Below are 21,037 nucleotides of genomic sequence, written 5' to 3'. Positions count from 1 at the left end.
GAAAACATCCTTACTACCATACTCTGAAAACATCCTTACTACCATACTCTGAAAACATCCTTACTACCATACTCTAAAACATCCTTACTACTGCTGTTGGTTTTTCATAAAATAATTTCTCACCACAACGTAACATACCAACTTTTGATGTCCAACTATGTAATAAGTACAACCCACTTCAATCAGTCGAGACTGCACCACTGACAAGGAATTAGATTTGATTTTTTACAAAGGCAACAAAAATAGCCTCATAGTTGAGAATCGTATTGAGCATCAGGAATTAGACATTATTCTCGTACTCCTCATTTAACCAACCATTCTCAAAACTAAACCCACCGTCGAATACGATAGCTCTCTGGTTGCTTTTGTTTGCTGCTTTTGCACAAGGATCACCAAGAACGTCCATGTTATTAAAATAATTGATGGAAACTTGAAACTCTTCGTTGTCTTCCGAGTATTGAACTGGGAGGTATTGTACAAACTTGGAGTAAGGTATGCACTTGGCATTATTGGGAAATGGATATTGCCACAAATACCACTCATCAAAAGTATACCCTCCTGTATCAAGCAACGAAAAATTTTGTGGAGTCCAGTATTCACCAATAATTATTCTCTCACCAGTCTCATCGTCAATCAAGGAACCGGTCCACTTGTTGCTACCATCTGTTTCATTGTGGGCAGTGCGTAAAATTTCATTGGTGTAGTTTTTACCGTATTCCCAGGGCCAGTCAATGGCACAGCTCACGCCAAATGAGCTTGAATCAGCACCTCCTCCGCAATTAGGATGATCTGTCCACGCGCCCTTTCCAAATGTACTGAAAGCAAGGTGATTTGTCTTACCATCCGGACGAGGTTGTGGTCCAATATATCCCTCTTCGCCAGTTCCAGCAAAATAGTAACCATTGGCATAGAAATAGCCTTCAATTTTTCCTGCTGGGATATTCCATTTTTGTTGTTGCTTTACTATCTTTCGATCTAAAGCGGGTTTTCCCCAGTATAATGCAATAGGTGCACCAGCAGAAATAGGTAGCACGAGTAAGCTTAATGCAATCAAGAAATTAGTAATTACCATTATTGAGTAGCTCCAATCTGTACAATACCTATTCAATTTATACAATTCATAAAATCTTGCTCTAAGGGTAAGGTAGTTTGTTGAACATAGAATATTGCGAATTTCCTGCAAATTTGTAGCCTTGAGCCAAAGACTTTGCTTCGCAAATGATGGAAAATTCCGAATTTCCTGCAAATTTGTAGCCTTGTGCGAAAGTGAAACAAATGATACGATCAGTTCATTGCAACATAGTTACTGCAGTTTCTCTCGGTATCGCTATCTATCGCAATTGAAGCAAACACCAAAACCTTCAAAAGTCAGGACATAGTCGTATATAACCTATCTTGACAATAGTCTTGCCTTGACATTGAGCGAAGCTAGATGGTATTTTGGGGCAACCAATGTTGATAAAGAAGCGATAGAACATCTTTCCTCAGGAAACTATTAAAAACTTGGTGTTAAGGATCGCCCTTATCACCTACAATATTTCACGTAAAAAGGTCTTGTCTATTATTTGATAATTAGGTCTGCATACAAATTAAAACTATATCAATTGAAACCCCTTAGAATGCATAGGCAATAATTGCAACCAACACAGTTAAAAGCTTTGAAGCATGAGTTCTTGAAGCCCAATCTTCGTAAGTTGACACTGCAATGCTGGTGGGGCCATTCGATGTTGAAGAATATAAAGCACTTGAATCAATGGGACTGTTACTTAAACTCCTAGTAGTAAGTGTGTTTCCGTTACGTTCTGTAGAAGGCGATTGAGGAGTATTTGTTACCAATGGTGGTCTCTCTGGCAATTCGTTAGAATTAGTCAAGGGAATACTTGAGGTAGATGCAGTGTCTGTGTTGGTAGCTCTTGGGTTACCAGGGCCTTGGGATATTGTTGAAATAGGTGTTGGGTTGTTCGTTCCTGTTGTGACATCCGCAGTAGTACTATCTGGACTATTTCCTTTACTTGATCTTGATGAAATGTCATCAATATTAGATGATCCTTGAGAAACTGATGTCCTTTGAGCACTACTCGGTTCAAGAGTACCTGTATGAGTCACTGTTGGCATGAAAGAAGAAGAAGTAGATAAGAATGGGGAAGAAGCCGATAATGATGAAGATGATGCAGATAACGTTGACGAAGAAGTGGTGGAAATAAATGTTGGACTCAATGATCTTGAAGATCCAAGACTGCTAGAAAGTGAAATAACACTGGAGTTCCAAGGAAGTCTTCTAGAACTACTTGGTGTTGAGGTTTCCAAGGAGGACCAACTTGAACTCGAAGTGATACTTTGACTAATGGTCGAAGCAACGCTAGACGAATCTGGAATTTCGATGATAATTGTATCAACTCCGTCCGCTCCTGTCACAGTAAGAGTAGTTGTGAAGGAACCAGTCCAAGGAGTGGTAACGGTGGTAGTGACGTGTGTTGGGACTGGAATCTCAATAATGACCGTGTCAGTTTCATTTCCTGTGGCAGTGGTGGTAGTTGTGAAAGTACCAGTCCATGGAGTAGTGATAGTCACGGTAGGATGTGGAGTTTCAATAACCACAGTTTCAGTACCATTACCTTTTGCTGTAGTGGTGGTAGTGAACGAGCCAGTCCATGGTGTTGTAATGGTGACAGTAGCAGTGGTTGAAACGGGAGTCTCAATGATTACAGTGTCAGTACCATCGCCAGTAGCGGTAGTAGTGGTGGTGAAGGAGCCTGTCCATGGAGCTGTCACGGTAACAGTAGGATGTGGAGTTTCGATAATCACGGTATCAGTACCATTACCTGGAATAGTTACTGTATTAGTATAGGAACCAGTCCAGGGTGAGGTCACAGTTACCTTTGCGACTGGAATTCGAATAATCACAGTGTTTGTAGCATCCCCAGTTGCAGTGGTGGTGGTAGTCACAGTTCCAGTCCAAGGAGTTGTTATAGTGACGGCTGGAACAGGAGTTTCAATGATAACAGTATCAACTCCATCCGATCCAGTTGCAGTTCTAGTGGTTGTGTATGAGCCGGTCCAAGGAGTAGTGACAGTAACAGTACCAGTTGTTGGAACAGGAGTCTCAATGATAACTGTATCAGTACCGTTGCCAGTAGCAGTAGTAGTTGTAGTAAATGATCCAGTCCATGGAGTAGTAATGGTAACTGTTGGAATTGGGGTTTCGATAATCACAGTGTTAGTTCCATTACCAGTTGCAGTTGTGGTGCTGATATCAGTTCCAGTCCACGGAGTGGTAATAGTAACAGTTGGAATTGGAGTTTCGATAACCAAAGTGTTGGTACCGTCAGTGCCAGTAACAGTAACGGATGTAATATCAGTTCCAGTCCATGGAGTAGTTATTGTGACAACTGGATATGGAACTTCAATAATGACTGTTGCAGTTTCTCCAGGTTCTGCCGTCTGGGTAATGGTAGTAGTAACCAGCCCTGTCCATGAGCTGGTAACCGTAGTTGTAGGAACCGGAACCTGGACAACGACAGTTCTAGTGTTACCTGGACCAGGAGTAAAAGGCAATGTTGTAAGAGCTGTAGTTGATCCTCTATAAGTCAGGGTAATAATCCTCACACGGCCACCATCCGAATTGGGATCCGAATTCTGATAGCGACCCCAGTATCTAGTTTCATCGTTATTGCTCGTTTGGCCACTGTTACATGTGTAACGGTCTACATAATGGGTCACTGGCCCAAAGCTTCCAACAGGGTTGTCAGAGAGTAAACCGAGGAAGGGACGGTAGCCTGCAGGGATGTTGGAATAAGTGACTGTGTACCCAGTTGAGGAACAAGTTTCTTCGAACTGGAAATCATCAGTATAGGTTTTGGGGAACAAAAAATCATTGACATCATTTGTGAAACCAACCTTTACTGTTTCACAATCAATATTTGTTTGTTCCACTGTGAGACCAATAGTACCACTAGCGTACCCATCCGGGCATACACCACCTAGCATGGTAAGCTGATAAAGGTTCAAGCCAGGAAGAACTTTAGAATTGAAATTCAAGGCGTTAGGAGGGTTACCAGAATTACTTCCCCCTTCAAAAACTGCGATAGTTGAAAGCTCATTATCTCCATCTCTGAATGTAATCGTGTTTTCTCCTGCAACTAAACCATTAGCTCCTTCTAGATCAACTGACTCTGAAGAACCTCCATTATTAAACACAAATGGAACTTGTATAGTTCCCATAGCCACAATAGCGTGTCCAAGCAAGTCTCTGGAACCAATTGCATCCGAAGCAGTACATTTAACCAATGAGAATGGGACGAGAAGCTCGCCGCCTTCCAATGAGCATGTAGCAAACGTTTCCCCATTCGCTGTCAACGATACACTTGTAGCACTGGTTATGAATTTGAAAACGTAGGGCATTGTTAAAGTAAAGGTATCCCCAGGGAAAACCAAGGAATCGTCCATTTCCCAACTAAGAGTAGCAAACCATGTTGGAGAGCCTGGAGTTTTGTGAAGGAAAAATGACCCAGGTGGCAGCTGATATACAACAGAATCCAAACTCTTGAATATACCAGAAACCTGCTTACCGGTGGCAATTGCAAGACTTCCAGCAATGGCCACAATATTCAGAAACTTCATTGGATGATGTACGTAGATGCAAATTAAGGAAATCCAATAATTTTTATAGCGGCACTAAAAGTTCGCCTACTTTTCTAATCCCAAGAATTTAAAAGGAGAGTCCATCGCTTAGTCTCTGAAGGAAATACGACACTCTAATTAGTCGTAACTTTCTACACTAATGCAGAGCTAATGTAACTCAGTATTGTTATTCTTAGCATAGTCATGCGTCTTGCATCAGGCGTATGATGCTATCGTATATTTTGCATCAATGTCCGCACATGAAACAGAAATTTCTTGGTATTCCCTGCAGCCTCAGTAAGTTATCAGGAAAAAATAACAACCTGGAACAACAATTCGGCGAATTATTGCCGATGCTAGTTATTGAATCTTTAAATTAAAAATAATCCCAGTTCATTTTTAGATCACAAGCAGAACAGGGTATCTAGCTCGGAATAAAAGTGTCTAAGATAAGGTTTAGAGTATTTCCTAGATTTTACTGATTATTAACCACACTTAAAAAAGCATGAAGTCCTAACCCCAAACGAGAAATTTAATTGTAATTAGTTAGGAACAATGTTTATAGAGTTTAGAATTGTTCAGTTTTGTGACATTCACAAGTCTTGCTTATACACTTGAACTATTCCTCTATGTAGGATTGAATTTGAAAATCTAAACTTCTTCAAGAAGTCAAGTGATTGAAAATGTACCATTCTCGACCCTTGCAATACCTTGTCTGCAAATTTACGGAGAAAAAGCAATGCACTTCAAGATAAAAGTAGTGTTTCGATTACTATTTCAGCTGCATGCAGAAATAAAAAAATATCTGTTTTGTGTAAGACTTAATCGGTCTCGGGAAGTCACATCGTTCCTAACGAAACAAGAATGACAATATCCCCAACACTTATATGATATCGGGCAACTCAAGTTCGAGTATGTAATTATTCCCACATATTCACTTGCGCTTTCTTTCGCTTAGGAAAACATGTTTTCGTAGCTACTATTTTTATTGCATGCTGATCATATGTATCGTTCCATCGAATGAAGATTCTCGTTACTATTTTTTGTAAAATGTAAGTTCAATGCGCAACACTATTGTTAATAGTGCCAATCTTACTATCAATTATTACTATTCATGCAGGGAAAAGAGCATGTTCCGTACACATTTGGATTAATCTTAAGCATTTCTCTACTATATTCAAGGTTGCTTTTTTTTAGTATTAGATGTACTATAATACACCATCCAATACCCTGAGAGCCAGGTTTAGGACACTCTTTGCAGTCATTTTAGCACCAAAATGAAACCATGAAATAGCAACCACTCGGCACATTTGCTTCATGGGGTACCAAGCAAGCACTTGAAAAGCATCTAGATCGTCCATCTCAATCAGTCATCTATTTCCCAACTGAGGATTCGAAGAAGATCAATGCTCACCTAACCCCATCGAAAAAAAAAGGGCGGAGTTAATTACAGTTCACTGCATATTGCGGGCAAGAATGACTTTTTATCGGACTATTTTTTAATTATATTTTGTAAAGCAAGAGCTACTGAAAAAATACACGAGGAGATTCTAAGTGAGGATGAAAAGGGCTTAGGTGAGTGTAAACTATTGGGGTATTGCGCAATGAGTCTATTCGAGTTCTCTTGAATCGGCTTCAGCCCTTTGAAACAAGGTAAACGAAGTTTATTACGTTGACAAAATCTGTGACTTGAGTATCACACATTTTACTTCTTTAAACTCAAGTAATATGTGGCAATACAGGATATTGGAGCTTATAATTTTTTTTCTCTGTATACTTGCCAGGTGTGGAAATATAAATTATGAGCATGAAATAAGATCAGCAATAATTTGATCGGAAGAGCCCTGTTAGGATGATATCATCTAATTTTTAGATGAATTCTGTTATGAAGGGGTTTGCCACTATGGGCGGTGTTTGGAATACTCTGCGTGGTCGTATCTTGTGCAGAATCAATCACCTCACCACTTAATGAGAAGAGCAAAACTGCAAATGCATTACAGTATTGAAACAGAAAAAAGAATAAACACCGATGTTATGTTATCTGTTTACCCTTTATATGAAGAGAAGAAGCTTATTACAGTACCGTATTCAATGTGTAAAATTATTTTGACCATGTGGGCTTAATCAAACAGAATAATGATTGATTATATTTATTGATTCAAGCCAGTATCAACTAATATAGAGCAAATATTTAGAAACCTTATTTAAGATCAAGATCCTCCTTTGATAAGTGCTTGAATAGATGTATCTCATATTATTTTTTCTGCTCCGTTTTTGCGCAGTAGATTAAAAATAATCTGCTGAGTGTTGCACTAGCATCAGAAGGATTGAGACTTGAGCTAAAGTCCGAACACTTGCTCAAAATCCGAAAATCACTACTCCTTCATATAAAAATTCCCAAGAGATCTTTCTTGCATTTCTTCTTTTGATTTTCTTGTAAAGGTGGAGAAATACGAAATCGGCTATATTTTTACGAAGTTTTAAACACATCGCATACACTGGAAGAGATTGAGCCGACTGTAAACTTCTTTTTGGCCCTTTTATGCAACAACAAACATTCTTGGTACTTGATGGCTATAATTGCCTGCGAATTCATTTGTTTGACCTTCTCTAGCCATATTTCATTTGTCACTTTAGTACTCATGTACGGGATCCTTAGTGTTTCCATCTATCGATTTATGTTCTCCATTGCCAGTAGCACTTCCGCTATTGATAGTTAAGGCTCCTCCTCTAACTTAGCTCTTTTAGCCCCTTTTATTGACCTGACCAGTCGGCTCGGGCTTCCTTAGATGGTGAATAGTGAAACAGGAGATCATTGTCGTTGTCTAAAGTTCTCTATTCATTTTTTACAAAATAGAAACATGAATTATAATCAAACGGCATTTTTACATTATTTGCTAAGAGTAATTATTTACTGCGGGCACTTGATAACTCATGGTGAACTTATCACAACAGGTTGACGTTTTTTCTTTAGCACGTTATCCGACCTTGTGATAATACCCTCCCTCCTTGATTTATGAACATCGCTGTCCTTTTATTGACTTCTTTTTTTGAGCTCTTAGAAGTTCCATCTTTTGTTTTTTTTACCTTTAGATAACTGCGTTTATATCATATCATATTTGGAGCTCAAGGGGTGATTCTATCAGATCATCCTAACCACTCTCTTCTTCTGGTTTAATAGATTACTTTTTTTTTTGCTAATGGGAAGTACATTATAATCTACTGACTATATACCTATTGCAATGGATAACACACCATTATGGTGAAACCGTTATAATTTAATTAATTTTTGAATTTAATTTTGTTTTTTGATGACTTTTTGCAACTTGGTGCGCAACAAAAGGCACCTTGTAGAAGCACCAACCATGTTATATAAGATTTTCATTAGGAACTTTGGCTGGACAAGAGGAAAGACAATTGGTTGTTGGTTGGAGGACGAACATGGGCCTCCCCATGTGCTAGTCGTTGCACACATAACCTCCAAAGAGTCTTAATCAACTTGTCCAACTTGATGATAGTTGTGTCATTTATAATCTGCGCCAGTGGGGCTACTAAGCTTCGTATGTTGCGGAGTTCTTCTGGTATCCTGAGGATTTCCCAACATTGCTGGGCTGTGGGGCATCTAACGAAGACGTGTTCCACTGCCCTCATGTCCGGAGGGGTAGCTGCTTGGCATGTTGGACATGTCTGTTCATTGATAATGCGATGATTTTGGGATCCATGGTTGAATAGTTGTATGCCGTCGATGGCCCCTGGCCTGGGTACTTAAAGCTAAGGGTTTTGAGGCGCTTCCAAAATGATTTCCATCCGGTTTTGCCTATGTCTGGAAGATGTTCGTTCCAGCTTCTCAGAATGAGTACCTTTTCCTTGGATTCTTTCATGGGTCTACTTAAGCTTGTGAAGGTTGCCGCAGTAACGGGTTGGTCATCCCAGCTTAGGATGCTGTCGAGGAATTCTTCTAGTCTTAGACATCCCCTTTGTATGGAGTCTTCTACCACTTCTTTGCTTACCCACATATCTGAAAACCCTTGGACCTCCGCGCGTTTGGTGATCAACGAGAACCATGCCTTCAAGTATTCTCTTTCCGCTTCCGTGAGATCCCCATGTTGACAGAGTTCTTTCACCCTGAATGTTCTGGAGTAGTTGTCTCCCATGAGGAAGCAAAACCATCCGTGGCTACCCGGGGTGATACTCTGTAATTTTCCTCTGAGGATAGCATAGTGTATATGCTTAGTGTCGGTGAGGGTGTTGTATATGTATAAAGCCCTTCTGGCTCTGAGTTGCAAGTCGATGTCGAGTACTCCGTAGCCTCCATTCTCCTTTAATCCGAAGACTTTTTCCTTGCCATTGCCTGGGAAGAGCCAGCTAATTTTTTGAGTTAACTGTTGTAACTCCGCTCTGGGCATTGGTGAGTGGAGGTCTCTAAAGTAGAGCTTGGAGAACCAGTATTTTTTTTTGTGCTTATGTAATTATCCTTAAAAGATCTACTTAATTGTAGTATGTTAGTTGCATTACATTAAAGTTCCTGTAACAGATTAAACTTAAGTCCTGTGTCTAATGATTTATTGGTAACCTTTTACTAATAAATGTCTCTTCACTATAGTGTCCGTCCTATAGTATCTCTAACAGTAGCTTATGTAATTCTTTGGAAACGTCTTAATCTTAAATAATATCACTCTTAATAATATATTGAATCTTAAGTAATCTGTCACTTAGGAACTATTGCTCTTCTTGAGTTCTTCAATAATCCCTTGTCTTCCTAAATCTAATCTAAACTACGCTTTTATACTTCTTACTTTCGTTAGCACGGCTTCCTCTGGCTCGTCTATAGTCTCTTTGCATTTGTCAGCAGTTTCAGGACATTTGTCATCAACTGCATCCAACTGCCTTATAATCTGATTTCTCGTCTAATGTCTTCCAACAACCGAGGTTAACATATCTTCTTTGTCAAACTTATAACTTTAATTAGTCAGCAAATCGTATGAGTGTACGTAATCAGCCATAAAATGATCTCAAACCGTTACAGTTCCTATCAAATGCCTGGTTAGCTCAATCGGTAGAGCGTTTGACTCTTATAAAGGATATCAAAAGGTTGCGGGTTCGACCCCCGCATCGGGCTTACTTTTTGAATAACATTGCGAACTTTTTGGTAAGACAATAGAATATAATTACCAAACAATATCCAATCTACTCATATATCCCAACCAATCGAGATACCCGCTTGCGTTTATAATAATTAAATAAAGAATGGGTTGGTAAACTTCAACATAATGATAATTTCCACCCAAAATCATTACATATATCAATCCAGTCTATACAGACACCACCTGTTGCGTTTCTTCTCCAGCTCTCCTTAACAATATGCCAGATCCTCTTAACATTACCAACTTTATAACTTGAGTAAATCTTTTGAAATTTCCTATCTAAGATTCGTCTGTCATATTCATTACAGCATGAAATACCACAAATCATAAGGGGCATATTGATGCTACCCTTCAATTTAGTTTCAATCAACTCTTCTATAATCTTGAGAGAGCCAAGCAAGAAGTTTTGGACTTCACTGGAAATAGGTTGGAGTTGTTTGAAGTACAACGCTAAGTACATCTTACAAGTAATTCGATAAAGCTCAAATAACTTGAGATGCTTCTCCTTTTCCTCGTCTGTCGGTAATTGGTCTAATTGAGATTGTATTGGTTTACAATACTTCACTTTATTTCTTAGCTCATCATGTGTCTGATCAATTGTTTCAAAGTGGGCCAACCTCCTTGAATGAATCTGTACTATGTTCTTTGACTCGCCAGAATTGAGTTCTTTATTGAGTTCTATGGCATCCATCTTCACTTTAGCGTAGCCATTCATTATTTCACCTAGAAGCAAGACAATAGGTTGAACACATCCCTGGTATGGATCTATCCCATACTCCTCATCCCCAATAAACTTTTTTGTCTGAAATATGTCGTTATAATTACTCAATAAACACCTGGTACCGTTTGTTAGGGTCTCTGAAGACATCACATCATGAAACTGAAAATTGGATAGTAAAAACTTGCAGTCGTTCGAGTAATTGAAATCTCTGATGAACTTACGAACTCCACCGTAAGCCCCTAGGAGGTCGCAGCATTTATTAAATATTGTGTGCCAGTTCTTGGTATCACCAGAACATACTTGAATGCCTATATTTATCAAATAGTAGGCAAGTGTGACGAAATAATCATACTTGTTAGCCAACGACTTGTTGGCACAATCTTTCGATCTTTGAAGGTATTGGTTAACGATTTCATGGTTCGAATCACTGTGAAAAAGGGCACCCCAAGCTGCCAATGCATTCAGAATAGATTCATTCGTGACTGCAAGGGAAAAAAAAGTCTTCAAGAAGTAGTTGGACGATCTGGGACTGACCGATAATACATTGGCTACATTACTCTCGAAATAATCTAGGTAAATGAGACCTGAATCATCAAGGTATATGTTGAAGGAGGATGAGGGCTGCATTAAGATGGGGGTATACTGGCTGAACATTTCGTGGAGGGCACTATCATTGAGGAAGTCGGGAAAAGGCGACTGAGTATGAGATCTGGTCAGCACAAATTGGTTATCGAGTGAGCTAATTTTATTGGGAGCGAGGTGACTTTCCAAGTATTCTGACAAGGTTGGGGACTTGCAAGAATTGTGGGGGAACTGGTTGTTGGTATCTTTATCGTTATTGATTTCGATGATGTCGTCGACATGGACTAGATTACTAGATTCGGCTGGATCGGTAGCACTGGACTCTACCTCGTTTAGCCTCTCTGCTTGTCCATGGATCAGCTGTATGAGGTCCGTTGGGTTCATCACTTCCTGGGGCTCCTCTATGGTAGAGTCTGTCTTGACCTTTATTTCCACCAAACCATAGTGCTTAATTTCCCATTCGCAGCTTAGACCTCTCTTCAGGCAGAACACGCACACCGGGCGTGTTTCATCACACTTCTTCTTCCGTTTCCGACAAGTTAGGCACCCAGTCTTCGACCTTCGCTTTGTGGGCTTCTCTACTTTGGAGACAGGATCGGCCTTAGATTGCTTCGAGTTCAAGTCGATTGTAGAGAACATCTATAATGCTATGGTAGGCCTTAGTGTTTGAGGGCCATGGACGAATACTGATGTGGGGTTGTAGTCGATAAGCGCAGACTTCAATTGTAGTGCGTGTATGATTTAGGTTTGTGCACGACTCATTATCAATAGAGGTGAAGTTGAAAAACCGTTTCCTGCCCCCCACAAATTTCAGGGTCCCTTATAGTATTATACATACTCTTGAGTAGAATAGGTAGTATCAGATAATCCTTTAGACAAGGTTTCAAACTAGTACCAAATGAAGTCTCTCAGTCTTTTCAAACAGCTATCATGGACCGACCGACTCCTACCATTACTAATCATCTTATCGATGATAGTAGGCATTTTGATATCGGTCTATTCGAATACGGCCAAGGATGCGTTCGACTCCACAGCTACGCTTGCTGGTGTATCCATTCCCTTGGCTATGGGCTTAATTGTTATGATGATCCCTCCCATCTGTAAAATGGAATGGGAAAACTTTTTCGTGTTGATCAGACAGAAGGCCCTACTCAACCAGATTGCAATCTCTTTGGTGTTGAACTGGATAGTTTGTCCATTTTTAATGTTCGGGCTCTCTTGGATGGCCTTGTTCGATAATCCGGAATATAGAATCGGCATTATTATGATTGGTATGGCCCGTTGTATCGCCATGGTTATTTTATGGAACGAGTTGGCGGGGGGCGATAATACTCTTTGCGTGGTTCTTGTATTAGTGAACAGTTTGCTCCAAATAGTGCTCTATGCACCCTATCAGATATTTTTCTGCTACGTGATTACTGGAGACAAGGCTGCCGGTAGCGTTGAGTACAGTTTGGTGGCCAAGAGCGTGGGAATCTTCTTGGGAATTCCGTTGGCTGCCGGTTTCTTGATCAGATTGGTGAGTCTTAGGATTTGGGGACTCGAAAGATTTACCAAATATGGACTTCCATTCATCGGACCATGGGCCTTAATTGGGTTAATCTACACTATCTTGGTCATTTTCATCCAAAAGGGAGACGATTTCATCAAGAATATTGGGTCTGCATTCTTGTGCTTCATTCCCTTGGTGTTGTACTTTGTGATTGCCTGGTTTGGTACCTTCTTTTTGACCAGGTACCTTTCGGCGAAAACCTATGCCAGACAACAGGCCCTCAATCTCAGCGAGACTGAGGCATTGTTGTGTGGATGCGAGAAGCAGAAGTCTAATCTTGATGTTGAAGGCAAACTACCCAAGTGGATGTCAAGTTGCAGTGCCAGCTATGGTGAAACTGCCACCCAGGCCTTCACTGCAGCTTCTAATAATTTTGAACTAAGTTTATCAATCGCCATTTCTATTTATAGCTCGGGTAGCAAGCAGAGTATTGCAGCAACTTTTGGTCCATTGTTAGAGGTGCCGATTTTGTTACTCTTGACTATTGTGTCAAGATCACTCAAATATTACTACGTATGGCGTGATGTGGAAGACGAGGAAGTAATGTCTCCATCAGCGTAGCTCGTTCCGTATCAATAAAATAATTCTAAGATCTCGTAAAATCTGATTTCCGTGCTTTCTACCCCTGACAACATAATTACTGGTGGCAAACCGGCAACTTTCTTATCTAGATAGAGCCTCGCGTAGAGCCACATTGATAGGACCTTCTCACGTGTGTCGAGTTGATTTGCGGCAATTTCCGTTTGCGTCATTATGCGACATGTCAAATATGAAGGACCCTGGATTACCTTATCAACTCAAATCTGATACAGGAAAGTTACAAAGTCTATCCGGCCAATCGCTAACTGGAAATTCCTTTTTGTATATTGTATCAGGGCCCCTAACAGGCTTTACATGTAGTAATTGATAGCCATCGGACCAAAGTGAATACTGATACCTGCATACTCTTAATTGTAGATGGCTAATTTCTTTAATAGGAAGCCACAATTTTACAATTCAGAGTGGATATATAACTCGATAAACTACAATGCAAGTTAACTATTGAAAACTATGTTATTCACGGAGCCTTTCAAGCGCATGAAATGGGGTTTCATTCCCATCCGAAGAATTGTTGATGAAGATGAGTTTGGCAATCAGTTAGAAACAAGCAAAGATGAACAACAGGAGCTGGATCGAGGTTCTAGTTTGCTTAATGACAAGGCTGGGCAGGACCTTGTAACCGTATCAAAGGTCCACCAGCTTGATTACGAATATCGTGATGAAAAAGACAGGAAATGGTGGAAATTCTTCGACGAATATGAGTACAGAGTCAATACAAAATCTAAAAAGAGAAGAAAGTGGTACAAGTGGTTCCATGACGATGATACCCCAGAGGAAAAAAGGGTTATTTGGAAATTGGACTTATTGCTTACATTTTACTCGCTTATGGCATATTGGATCAGATACCTTGACCAGACCAATCTCACAAATGCCTACATTGGAGGCCTAAAAGAATCGATTGGTATGAAAGGTAATGATTTCGTTGATACCCAAGTCATGTACACCGTCGGTAATATCATTTTCCAGATTCCCTTCATGTACATCCTCTACGGGCTACCTCTTAATTATGTGTTACCAACACTTGACATATTTTGGTCTATCTTGACGGTGGCAGCTTACAGAGTAACTGATGTGAAGCAATTAAAGGTGATCAGATTTTTTATTGGAGGCTTCGAATCATCATTATACATTGCATACCATGCCTTGTTTGCATCATGGTTCAAGAACAGCACTGGTGAGATTGTCAGAAGGGCTGGTTTCTTCTACTTCGGCCAGTTTTTGGGGATTTTAACCTCGGGATTACTCTCTGGTGCAATTGAAAGAAATTTGAAAGGAGTAGACGGACACGAAGCTTGGCAGTGGATTTTCATCATTGATGGTATCATTTCTGCGGTTGTGGGCGTTTTAGGATTCTACATGATTCCTGGAACCCCTCAGGATTGCTACAGTCCATTTTTATCGGATGAAGATATTAGAATTGCTAGAAAAAGAATGATAGATGATCAAAAGGATGCAAAACCCAGCGAAAACCCAGTGAAATATTTCTTCAAAAAGGACGTTTGGAAGTCTATCTTCACCAGCTGGCCTATATACATCGTTACTCCCTGGTGTGCATTTTTATGGAATAACAATAATGGTACTTCGGGTGCCTATGCGTTATGGTTGCAATCTTTGAAAAATAGTGATGGAAAGCCCAGGTATGGTGCAGGTCAACTACAGGACTATACCGCACTCACCCCGGCCCTAGGAATTCTTTGGTTAACCCTCACATGTTGCATTGCGGACTTATTTGAATCAAGATGGGCAGCAATTACGTTTTCTCAGATATTCAATATGACCGGAAATATTATCTTGGCTGTCTGGCATGTTCCTGAACGTTCCAAGTGGTTTGCCTTCTGCTTGCAATATTTTGGCTGGTCAATGTCACCTTCGCTTTACACTTGGCAAGGAGATATATGTCGTAGAGATATTCGCTCTAGACAGGTGGTTTTGGTTCTCATGAATATGTTGGCACAACAGACAACTGCATGGACCTCTATCTTGGTATGGAAGACTGTTGAGGCCCCGAGGTACCTCAAAGGGTTTTCTATTACTGCAGCGGCTAGTTTGGCGCTGTTATTATGGACATTTGTGGTGCTATACTTTTATAAAAGGCAAGAGCGTCAACACGCTCGGGAGAATGGAATCATTTTATTTAATTCAGCCGTTGATCCCGATTTCATTCCTGGAGATGTCCAGGACACCGCATCGGAGGAGGAGCTAAAAAAGCGTTAATAATCCTTGGACATGAGAATCCTTTTGAATTCAAACTGATTCCACCCCTTTATAGGTATTCGTAATCGTACATTAATGATACATGAGTGAGAAATGAAATGCAACTATAAAACAGCCATGAGCTTGGTCGAGTGGTTTGGCTGCAATGAAAGGTCAGATGATTTAATTGGGTTGTTCAACTTGTAAACAGATTGCACATAGCCTTCTCCGTTTAAGACCACGAAATCGGCATCGCACCCTTCATTCAAGAAACCCTTTTCCTTCTGTAAACCCACCGATACTGCAGCATTATTGGTGACGGTCTTCACAGCTTGAGCCAAACTGGCATTGGTCCACTTCATCAAGTTTCTAACACATGCAGGTAAGGTGGTTGCAGCACCGGCCAAGGTATCGGTGCCCTTTAAGTACAATTTGAACCCTTCCTTGACAATGTATTGGCTGTCCCATTTATAGGTACCATCTGGTAATCCAATCAAGTGCATTGCGTCAGTCACCAACACACACTTGTCCGGGTTGGACTTGTATGCCATGGATGCCATGGATGGGTCCACATGAACCCCGTCACAGATCAAACCGAAGTATGGGGTTTTGGAACCTGCAGCAGGCGAGTTGATGAGACCCACCACTCCCGCGTCTCTGTGGTGTGGTTGGGGCATGGCATTGTACAAGTGGGTGATCATGGAGGCACCGTTTTCAATGGCCTTCAACCCGGTGTCGTATTCAGCCATGGTGTGGCCGAGCGAGAAGGTGATGTTCTTTTTCTTGACGAGTGGGATGAGGTCCAAAACGCCAGGAATCTCGGGAGCAGCAGTCAAGATGCACACGTTGTCGATGAGGTTCTTCTCACCTCCGTAGATGCGGTTCAACTGGGCCTCGCCATCTTTGGCGTCCACAAACGTCTCGACTGGGTGACAGCCCTTCTTCTGGATGTTGATGAAGGGTCCCTCAATGTGTGCACCAAGCGAGTCGGTGTGGTCAGTTGCTCTGGACTTCTTGTAGAAGGGCAACACCTTTTCGTAGACCTCAGGGAAGTTGGAGGTCACGGTTGGACAGGTTGCAGTGACTCCTGTGGCCACGTACTTGGTCATAGCGTCCTGGTAGAACTGGTAGAACGCACGGATGTCTTCGTCGCTGGAGTCTGCGTTCAAGTTAGAGAAGTTCAACCCATAGATACCGTTGTTCTGGATGTCGATGAAGCCTGGGGCCAAGTACTGGCCTTTCAAATCGACCACACGGACCGAGCCGGAGCCTGGTGGTGCACAGATGGTTTTGGAGGCGTTGTCGACCCAGAGATCGGTGTTGGGGTAGATCTCGCCGTTGTCAATCAAGTGACAGTTGGTATATTTTGTGTAGCTCATTTCGAGGAATTAGGATCAGCAGTAGTATCAAGTATCAGCAGCAGTATCAGCAGTACCTCTAGTATTTCTATTATCACTACTATGATGTTTTTAGCGCCAGCAGTAGGATCTTTATCACTTCAGCAGTATCTCTAGTATCACTCGGTACCACTTATCTTGTATTGGCAGCCTCTCGGATGTGTGATTATGCTAATGGGTGTAGCTTTTGAACTAGTCGATGGGGTATCAGCTCCACTGGAACACTCTGGTGGGCCAGAAGCTTGGGCGCCCCCACGTTTAAGTAGCCTGCCATGGCTTACCAGTCACGGAAGCCATCGGGGGGGTCGCGATTGGAACATGGGGGAAAAGCAACCGGCAAAATGCAACCTGCGCAGGTTGCACCGGCCCCAGTGCAACCCGCAGATTGGTGGGGCCAATGGTACGTTACACGCCACCAGTCATCCCATGCAACTGGTGATAGTACCGATGGCTACGGGCTCTCCATCACCATATATAGCTCGAGGAAGGCCCTGGAAGCACCTCCACCGCCACCTGCACCGCCCAGTCATGAAACAAGTCGCTTTTTCCACCCCTGCAGACGCTTCGTCGTACCTTGCTCAGTACATTGTCAAGCGTATCAACGACTTTGGGCCTACCCCCCAGAAACCGTTCGTTCTTGGGCTTCCTACGGGGTCCTCGCCGGAAGGCGTGTATGCCAGGTTAATTGAGGCCAATCGCAAGGGCTTGGTGACGTTCCAGAACGTGGTCACCTTCAATATGGACGAGTACTTGGGACTCGCTCCCTCCAACGACCAGTCGTACCACTACTTCATGTACAACAAGTTCTTCAACCACATCGACATTCCACGCCAGAACATCCACATCTTGAACGGATTGGCCAAGGACGTGGACGAGGAGTGTCGTCGCTACGAGGCTGCCATCAAGTCGTATGGACGCATCCACTTGTTCATGGGCGGCTTGGGTCCCGAGGGCCATCTTGCATTCAACGAGGCAGGCTCCACCAGGGACTCCAGAACCAGACGGGTGTCGTTGGTGGAGTCCACCATCAAGGCCAACTCGCGCTTTTTTGATAACGACCTCTCCAAGGTGCCCAAGCATGCGCTCAGCGTGGGCATTTCCACCATCTTGGACAACTCCGACGAGATTGCCATCATCGTCATGGGTGCAAACAAGGCGTTTGCCTTGGAAAAAACGGTGCACGGCACCAAAAACGACGCCAGGTTTCCCTCGTCCTATTTACAGGACCATCCCAACGTGTTGATAGTCAGCGACCTTGAGGCTGCCGGGGTCAGAGCCAAGCTCTAAGACCAGGATAATGTAATTAGTGCAATGATTATGGGTTTAGAAGTGTGTATAAATGAGTAAATGAGAGGTTACGACATAGCTGAGGTCGGTTGGCAAGTAGAAAATTAAAATGGGAGTCTCTGGATAATAGAGCAGTGGCCATGAAGCGCAAACTACACTCAAGAAGTATCTAAATAAAACAGGCTATGAGCTTTAAGTAGATCATGACATTGTAGAGCAACTATGAACATTTGTAGAATGGAGGTTTACTAGAGTATTCATTTATGAGCTTCTATGCATATTGGTCAATAGGCTCAACCCGTTTAGCATTGGCCCATTCTGTTTCATAAAGAGGTCAACCGTCAACTTGAATGTTTGAGCATTGTTCACATATTTTTCAGTTTCTCCAAAATTTCGCAAGAAAATGAGATAAGTGAGCCAACTACGAAAATTATTCTACCATATTCATTACCACAGAACATCCTAAAGTAGAGCCTAATGAGCCACAATCGGTACTACTCCAGAAACGAACAGATTACAATTTAATCCACACATTTGTGCTCTTCTCACCATGCTCAGAAGAATACACAATTATTTTCAAGGATTGATAAGGATCGGCAGGGTCCAGTGGCTGCCACCAATTATGCCAAAAAGGGCACGCAGCTGCAGCCGCAGCGAGGGTTCAAACAGCGCTTGCCCACAGATGCAAATTTAGTACCAAATAATTACAAACCAGCCAGAGATATATTGTCTTCTTACGATGATCACTACTCTCGTAAGGCCCTCCTTCCTCTCAAAAGTCTCACTGCCTGATCTTACTACTCTTAAATAGCTACGCAAAGTCCACTCAATCGTGGACCAACACTCATGAATCATAATGCAATAAGTCTATAGCTATATACAACGAGCCCTATGAATAGTAAGCAGCACCTATGGCAGCACCGATGATGGAACTGTTGTCCACCAACTTGAAGTCGACAGTAACCCCCAAGTTCACTATGGCATCGTTAGCATTGACGTATTTTTTAATCAATTCACGGTAGGAATTGAAGTAGGTGATCACCGAGCCCACGTAGCCGATATTGATGGCCTGGTCGTGGATGTTTTCCTGGGAGTTGTGAAGCTTGAGAAGCTTGATGAACGCCACAATGGAAATGGCGACCACAAACGCAGCACGTTCAATAATGCAATTGATGACGGTCTTGAGCACACCTACATCGTTGTGGGTGATGGCCTGCACTGGCCACTGGTACTCGCTTGCAAGCTTGCAAGCGATGGCGTCCAGGTCATCGGTCTCTGCAATGAAGCACAAGAGCTCGCCTGAGATGCCGTCGTAGACTCCGTTGAGGAGAGGCGACATCTGTGAGAGGCAGAGCTGGGTGAAGATCTCCTTGGCGTGGATCAAGTCCACCACCACCAACCGCGTCAACTCTGTCAAGTATCTGCCGGAGGTCATGAGTTCTGTAGGTTGCAAGATGGAGTTGGTGGCTGGGTCTGCGGTCATGTAGGGCTTGTAGGCGAACTGGAAGTTTTCGAAGCGCGGCTCGATGATATAGTCGTATTTGTTGGGGAGGTACGGCAACATGTGGTCGCCAAAAAGCGACAACTCGGTGTTGAACAACGTCTTGTTGCCGGAGGTAGCGTTGGACCACGTTTTGTCGGGGTGGATAGCGTCGTTGTTCTCGAGCGAGCAGCACATGTTGAAGCCTGTTCCAAGCACCAATGCGAGCTTCATGTACTTGTCCAAGAACGAGCCAGCGGAGTAGACCGCCAACGAGTCGTTCAAGATGATCTTGACGTCCACGTTCAAGCCGTGCTCCGCAGCCAACACCTGCTCCAAGATGGACTTGAGGTCGCGGTTGTAGATGTCGGAGGCGATGGAGTAGCCCTTGCTGACATGGACGATCCTGCCGTTGTTGTGCGAGGTTGTCTCCAACGGAAACGACCAGGTGATACCCGTCTTGATTTTGGGGCAGTCGCGCGCGATCACGCACTGCGCCTGGAGGGTATCGTTGATTCTGGCGGCTATGAACTTGAAGAAGTTGGTGTTGATGGTCTTGAAGTCGTTGGCGATAGTCCACTTCTGCTCGGTGATGATGTGGATACGCTCGGCTGGGTCCACGCTGGAGTCGGGACGGTCGATCGACACCACAGCCACTCGCAAGGTGGAGCCGCCCAAGTCGATGCAGAGAAAGTCGCCGTACTCGTCGCCAGTGGGACTGATGTTGTAGTTGGGCAACATGGTGATGGCCGAGTTGTGGGCCAACAGGCTGCAGAAGTCGTCCACGAGGAGCGACGCCTGCGACGACAACACCGAGTGGTTGAGGTTGTGGGTGAACGCATGGGCGACGGTGGCGGTGGCAGCGCCTGCGCGGGAGGCCACCGAGCGCACCAGCGAGTCTGGGGACGAGGCTAGCGGCGAGTGGTGCGAGGACGCTAGCGAGTCGGGGGAGGACGGGAGCAGGGCCAGGGCCTGGGCCTTGGGAATGATGGTGGAGGGACGGGTGTGGGAGGGCACGGCGAGCGGAGCCACCGTGGGCACTGTGGGCTTGACGATGGGGCCGCCGAGCATGTTGTGGAGCATCGATGGCTTCCTGGGTGGCCAGGCCTGGGCTTATATATTCGTTGGCGATGGTGATGTTACATCCATAGGGGCGTGCGCGTGCGGGCCTGCAGGGAGGAGGTGGTGCCAGTCGGTAGTGGTGAGCGAGCACAGGACACTAACTGGGCCAGTCCAAGGCAACATGCCCCACGCAACATGCCCCACAACGGACTGCCTACGCAACCGTAACATGCCCCACAACAGACTGCCTGCGCAACATCCACGCAACATCCACTGCCACCCCACTCGTCCCCACGCAACATCTCCTACACGGCCTATCCTAGATTGTAACGTACATTGACAGGTTGCATTTTGGGGCGGTGCGCTCGGTGCGCGCACTGCAACCTGACCCACCACCAC

General features: G+C 43.3%; 9 protein-coding genes and 1 non-coding gene across 10 annotated transcripts; 4 read left to right on the top strand and 6 right to left on the bottom strand.

Moving 5' to 3' along the window:
- Positions 1–484: 484 nt before the first annotated feature.
- CANTADRAFT_38774 (uncharacterized protein) lies at positions 485–922 on the bottom strand (the record flags this gene model as incomplete). The annotated part of the gene is made up of 1 exon (XM_020208771.1): positions 485–922. A coding segment is annotated over one exon (438 nt), but the record flags the coding sequence as incomplete, so codon positions are not given.
- Positions 923–3,195: 2,273 nt separating this feature from the next.
- Positions 3,196–4,620, bottom strand: CANTADRAFT_56865 (agglutinin-like protein; the record flags this gene model as incomplete). The annotated part of the gene is made up of 1 exon (XM_020210630.1): positions 3,196–4,620. A coding segment is annotated over one exon (1,425 nt), but the record flags the coding sequence as incomplete, so codon positions are not given.
- Positions 4,621–8,190: 3,570 nt separating this feature from the next.
- FGR14 (Fgr14p) lies at positions 8,191–9,166 on the bottom strand. The gene has a single exon (XM_020208487.1). The coding sequence runs from the start codon at positions 9,024–9,026 to the stop codon at positions 8,268–8,270; it is 759 nt and encodes a 252-aa protein (XP_020062300.1). The 5' UTR covers positions 9,027–9,166; the 3' UTR covers positions 8,191–8,267.
- Positions 9,167–9,658: 492 nt separating this feature from the next.
- Positions 9,659–9,739, top strand: CANTADRAFT_t245. Its single transcript has one exon. It is a non-coding gene; the product is annotated as a tRNA-Lys (tRNA).
- An 80-nt stretch (positions 9,740–9,819) lies between these two features.
- Positions 9,820–11,763, bottom strand: CANTADRAFT_27518 (Zn(II)2Cys6 transcription factor). The gene has a single exon (XM_020208131.1). It carries the CDS (start codon positions 11,704–11,706, stop codon positions 9,883–9,885), a length of 1,824 nt encoding a protein of 607 aa, XP_020062299.1. The 5' UTR covers positions 11,707–11,763; the 3' UTR covers positions 9,820–9,882.
- A 143-nt stretch (positions 11,764–11,906) lies between these two features.
- On the top strand, positions 11,907–13,191 carry ARR3 (Arr3p). Its single transcript, XM_020208130.1, has one exon. The coding sequence runs from the start codon at positions 11,966–11,968 to the stop codon at positions 13,178–13,180; it is 1,215 nt and encodes a 404-aa protein (XP_020062298.1). The 5' UTR covers positions 11,907–11,965; the 3' UTR covers positions 13,181–13,191.
- Positions 13,192–13,669: 478 nt separating this feature from the next.
- On the top strand, positions 13,670–15,433 carry CANTADRAFT_23998 (MFS general substrate transporter; the record flags this gene model as incomplete). Its single annotated transcript, XM_020207031.1, has 1 exon — positions 13,670–15,433. One exon carries the CDS (start codon positions 13,670–13,672, stop codon positions 15,431–15,433), a length of 1,764 nt encoding a protein of 587 aa, XP_020062297.1.
- Positions 15,434–15,485: 52 nt separating this feature from the next.
- Positions 15,486–16,884, bottom strand: DAC1 (Dac1p). Its single transcript, XM_020208478.1, has one exon. The coding sequence runs from the start codon at positions 16,789–16,791 to the stop codon at positions 15,538–15,540; it is 1,254 nt and encodes a 417-aa protein (XP_020062296.1). The 5' UTR covers positions 16,792–16,884; the 3' UTR covers positions 15,486–15,537.
- A 453-nt stretch (positions 16,885–17,337) lies between these two features.
- On the top strand, positions 17,338–18,096 carry NAG1 (Nag1p; the record flags this gene model as incomplete). The annotated part of the gene is made up of 1 exon (XM_020210617.1): positions 17,338–18,096. One exon carries the CDS (start codon positions 17,338–17,340, stop codon positions 18,094–18,096), a length of 759 nt encoding a protein of 252 aa, XP_020062295.1.
- Positions 18,097–18,540: 444 nt separating this feature from the next.
- Positions 18,541–20,948, bottom strand: HXK1 (hexokinase 1). The gene is made up of 2 exons (XM_020208483.1): positions 20,916–20,948; positions 18,541–20,886 (listed from the first exon to the last, which is right to left on the bottom strand). The coding sequence occupies exon 2, from the start codon at positions 20,657–20,659 to the stop codon at positions 18,986–18,988; it is 1,674 nt and encodes a 557-aa protein (XP_020062294.1). The 5' UTR covers positions 20,660–20,886; positions 20,916–20,948; the 3' UTR covers positions 18,541–18,985.
- Between the last annotated feature and the right edge of the window lie 89 nt (positions 20,949–21,037).

This window comes from Suhomyces tanzawaensis, assembly GCF_001661415.1.
Source record: "Suhomyces tanzawaensis NRRL Y-17324 unplaced genomic scaffold CANTAscaffold_8, whole genome shotgun sequence".
NCBI classification, from domain to species: Eukaryota; Fungi; Ascomycota; class Pichiomycetes; order Serinales; family Debaryomycetaceae; genus Suhomyces; species Suhomyces tanzawaensis.
Note: the sequence above shows the minus strand (reverse complement) of the source record. Positions and strands in the feature narration are given on the sequence as shown.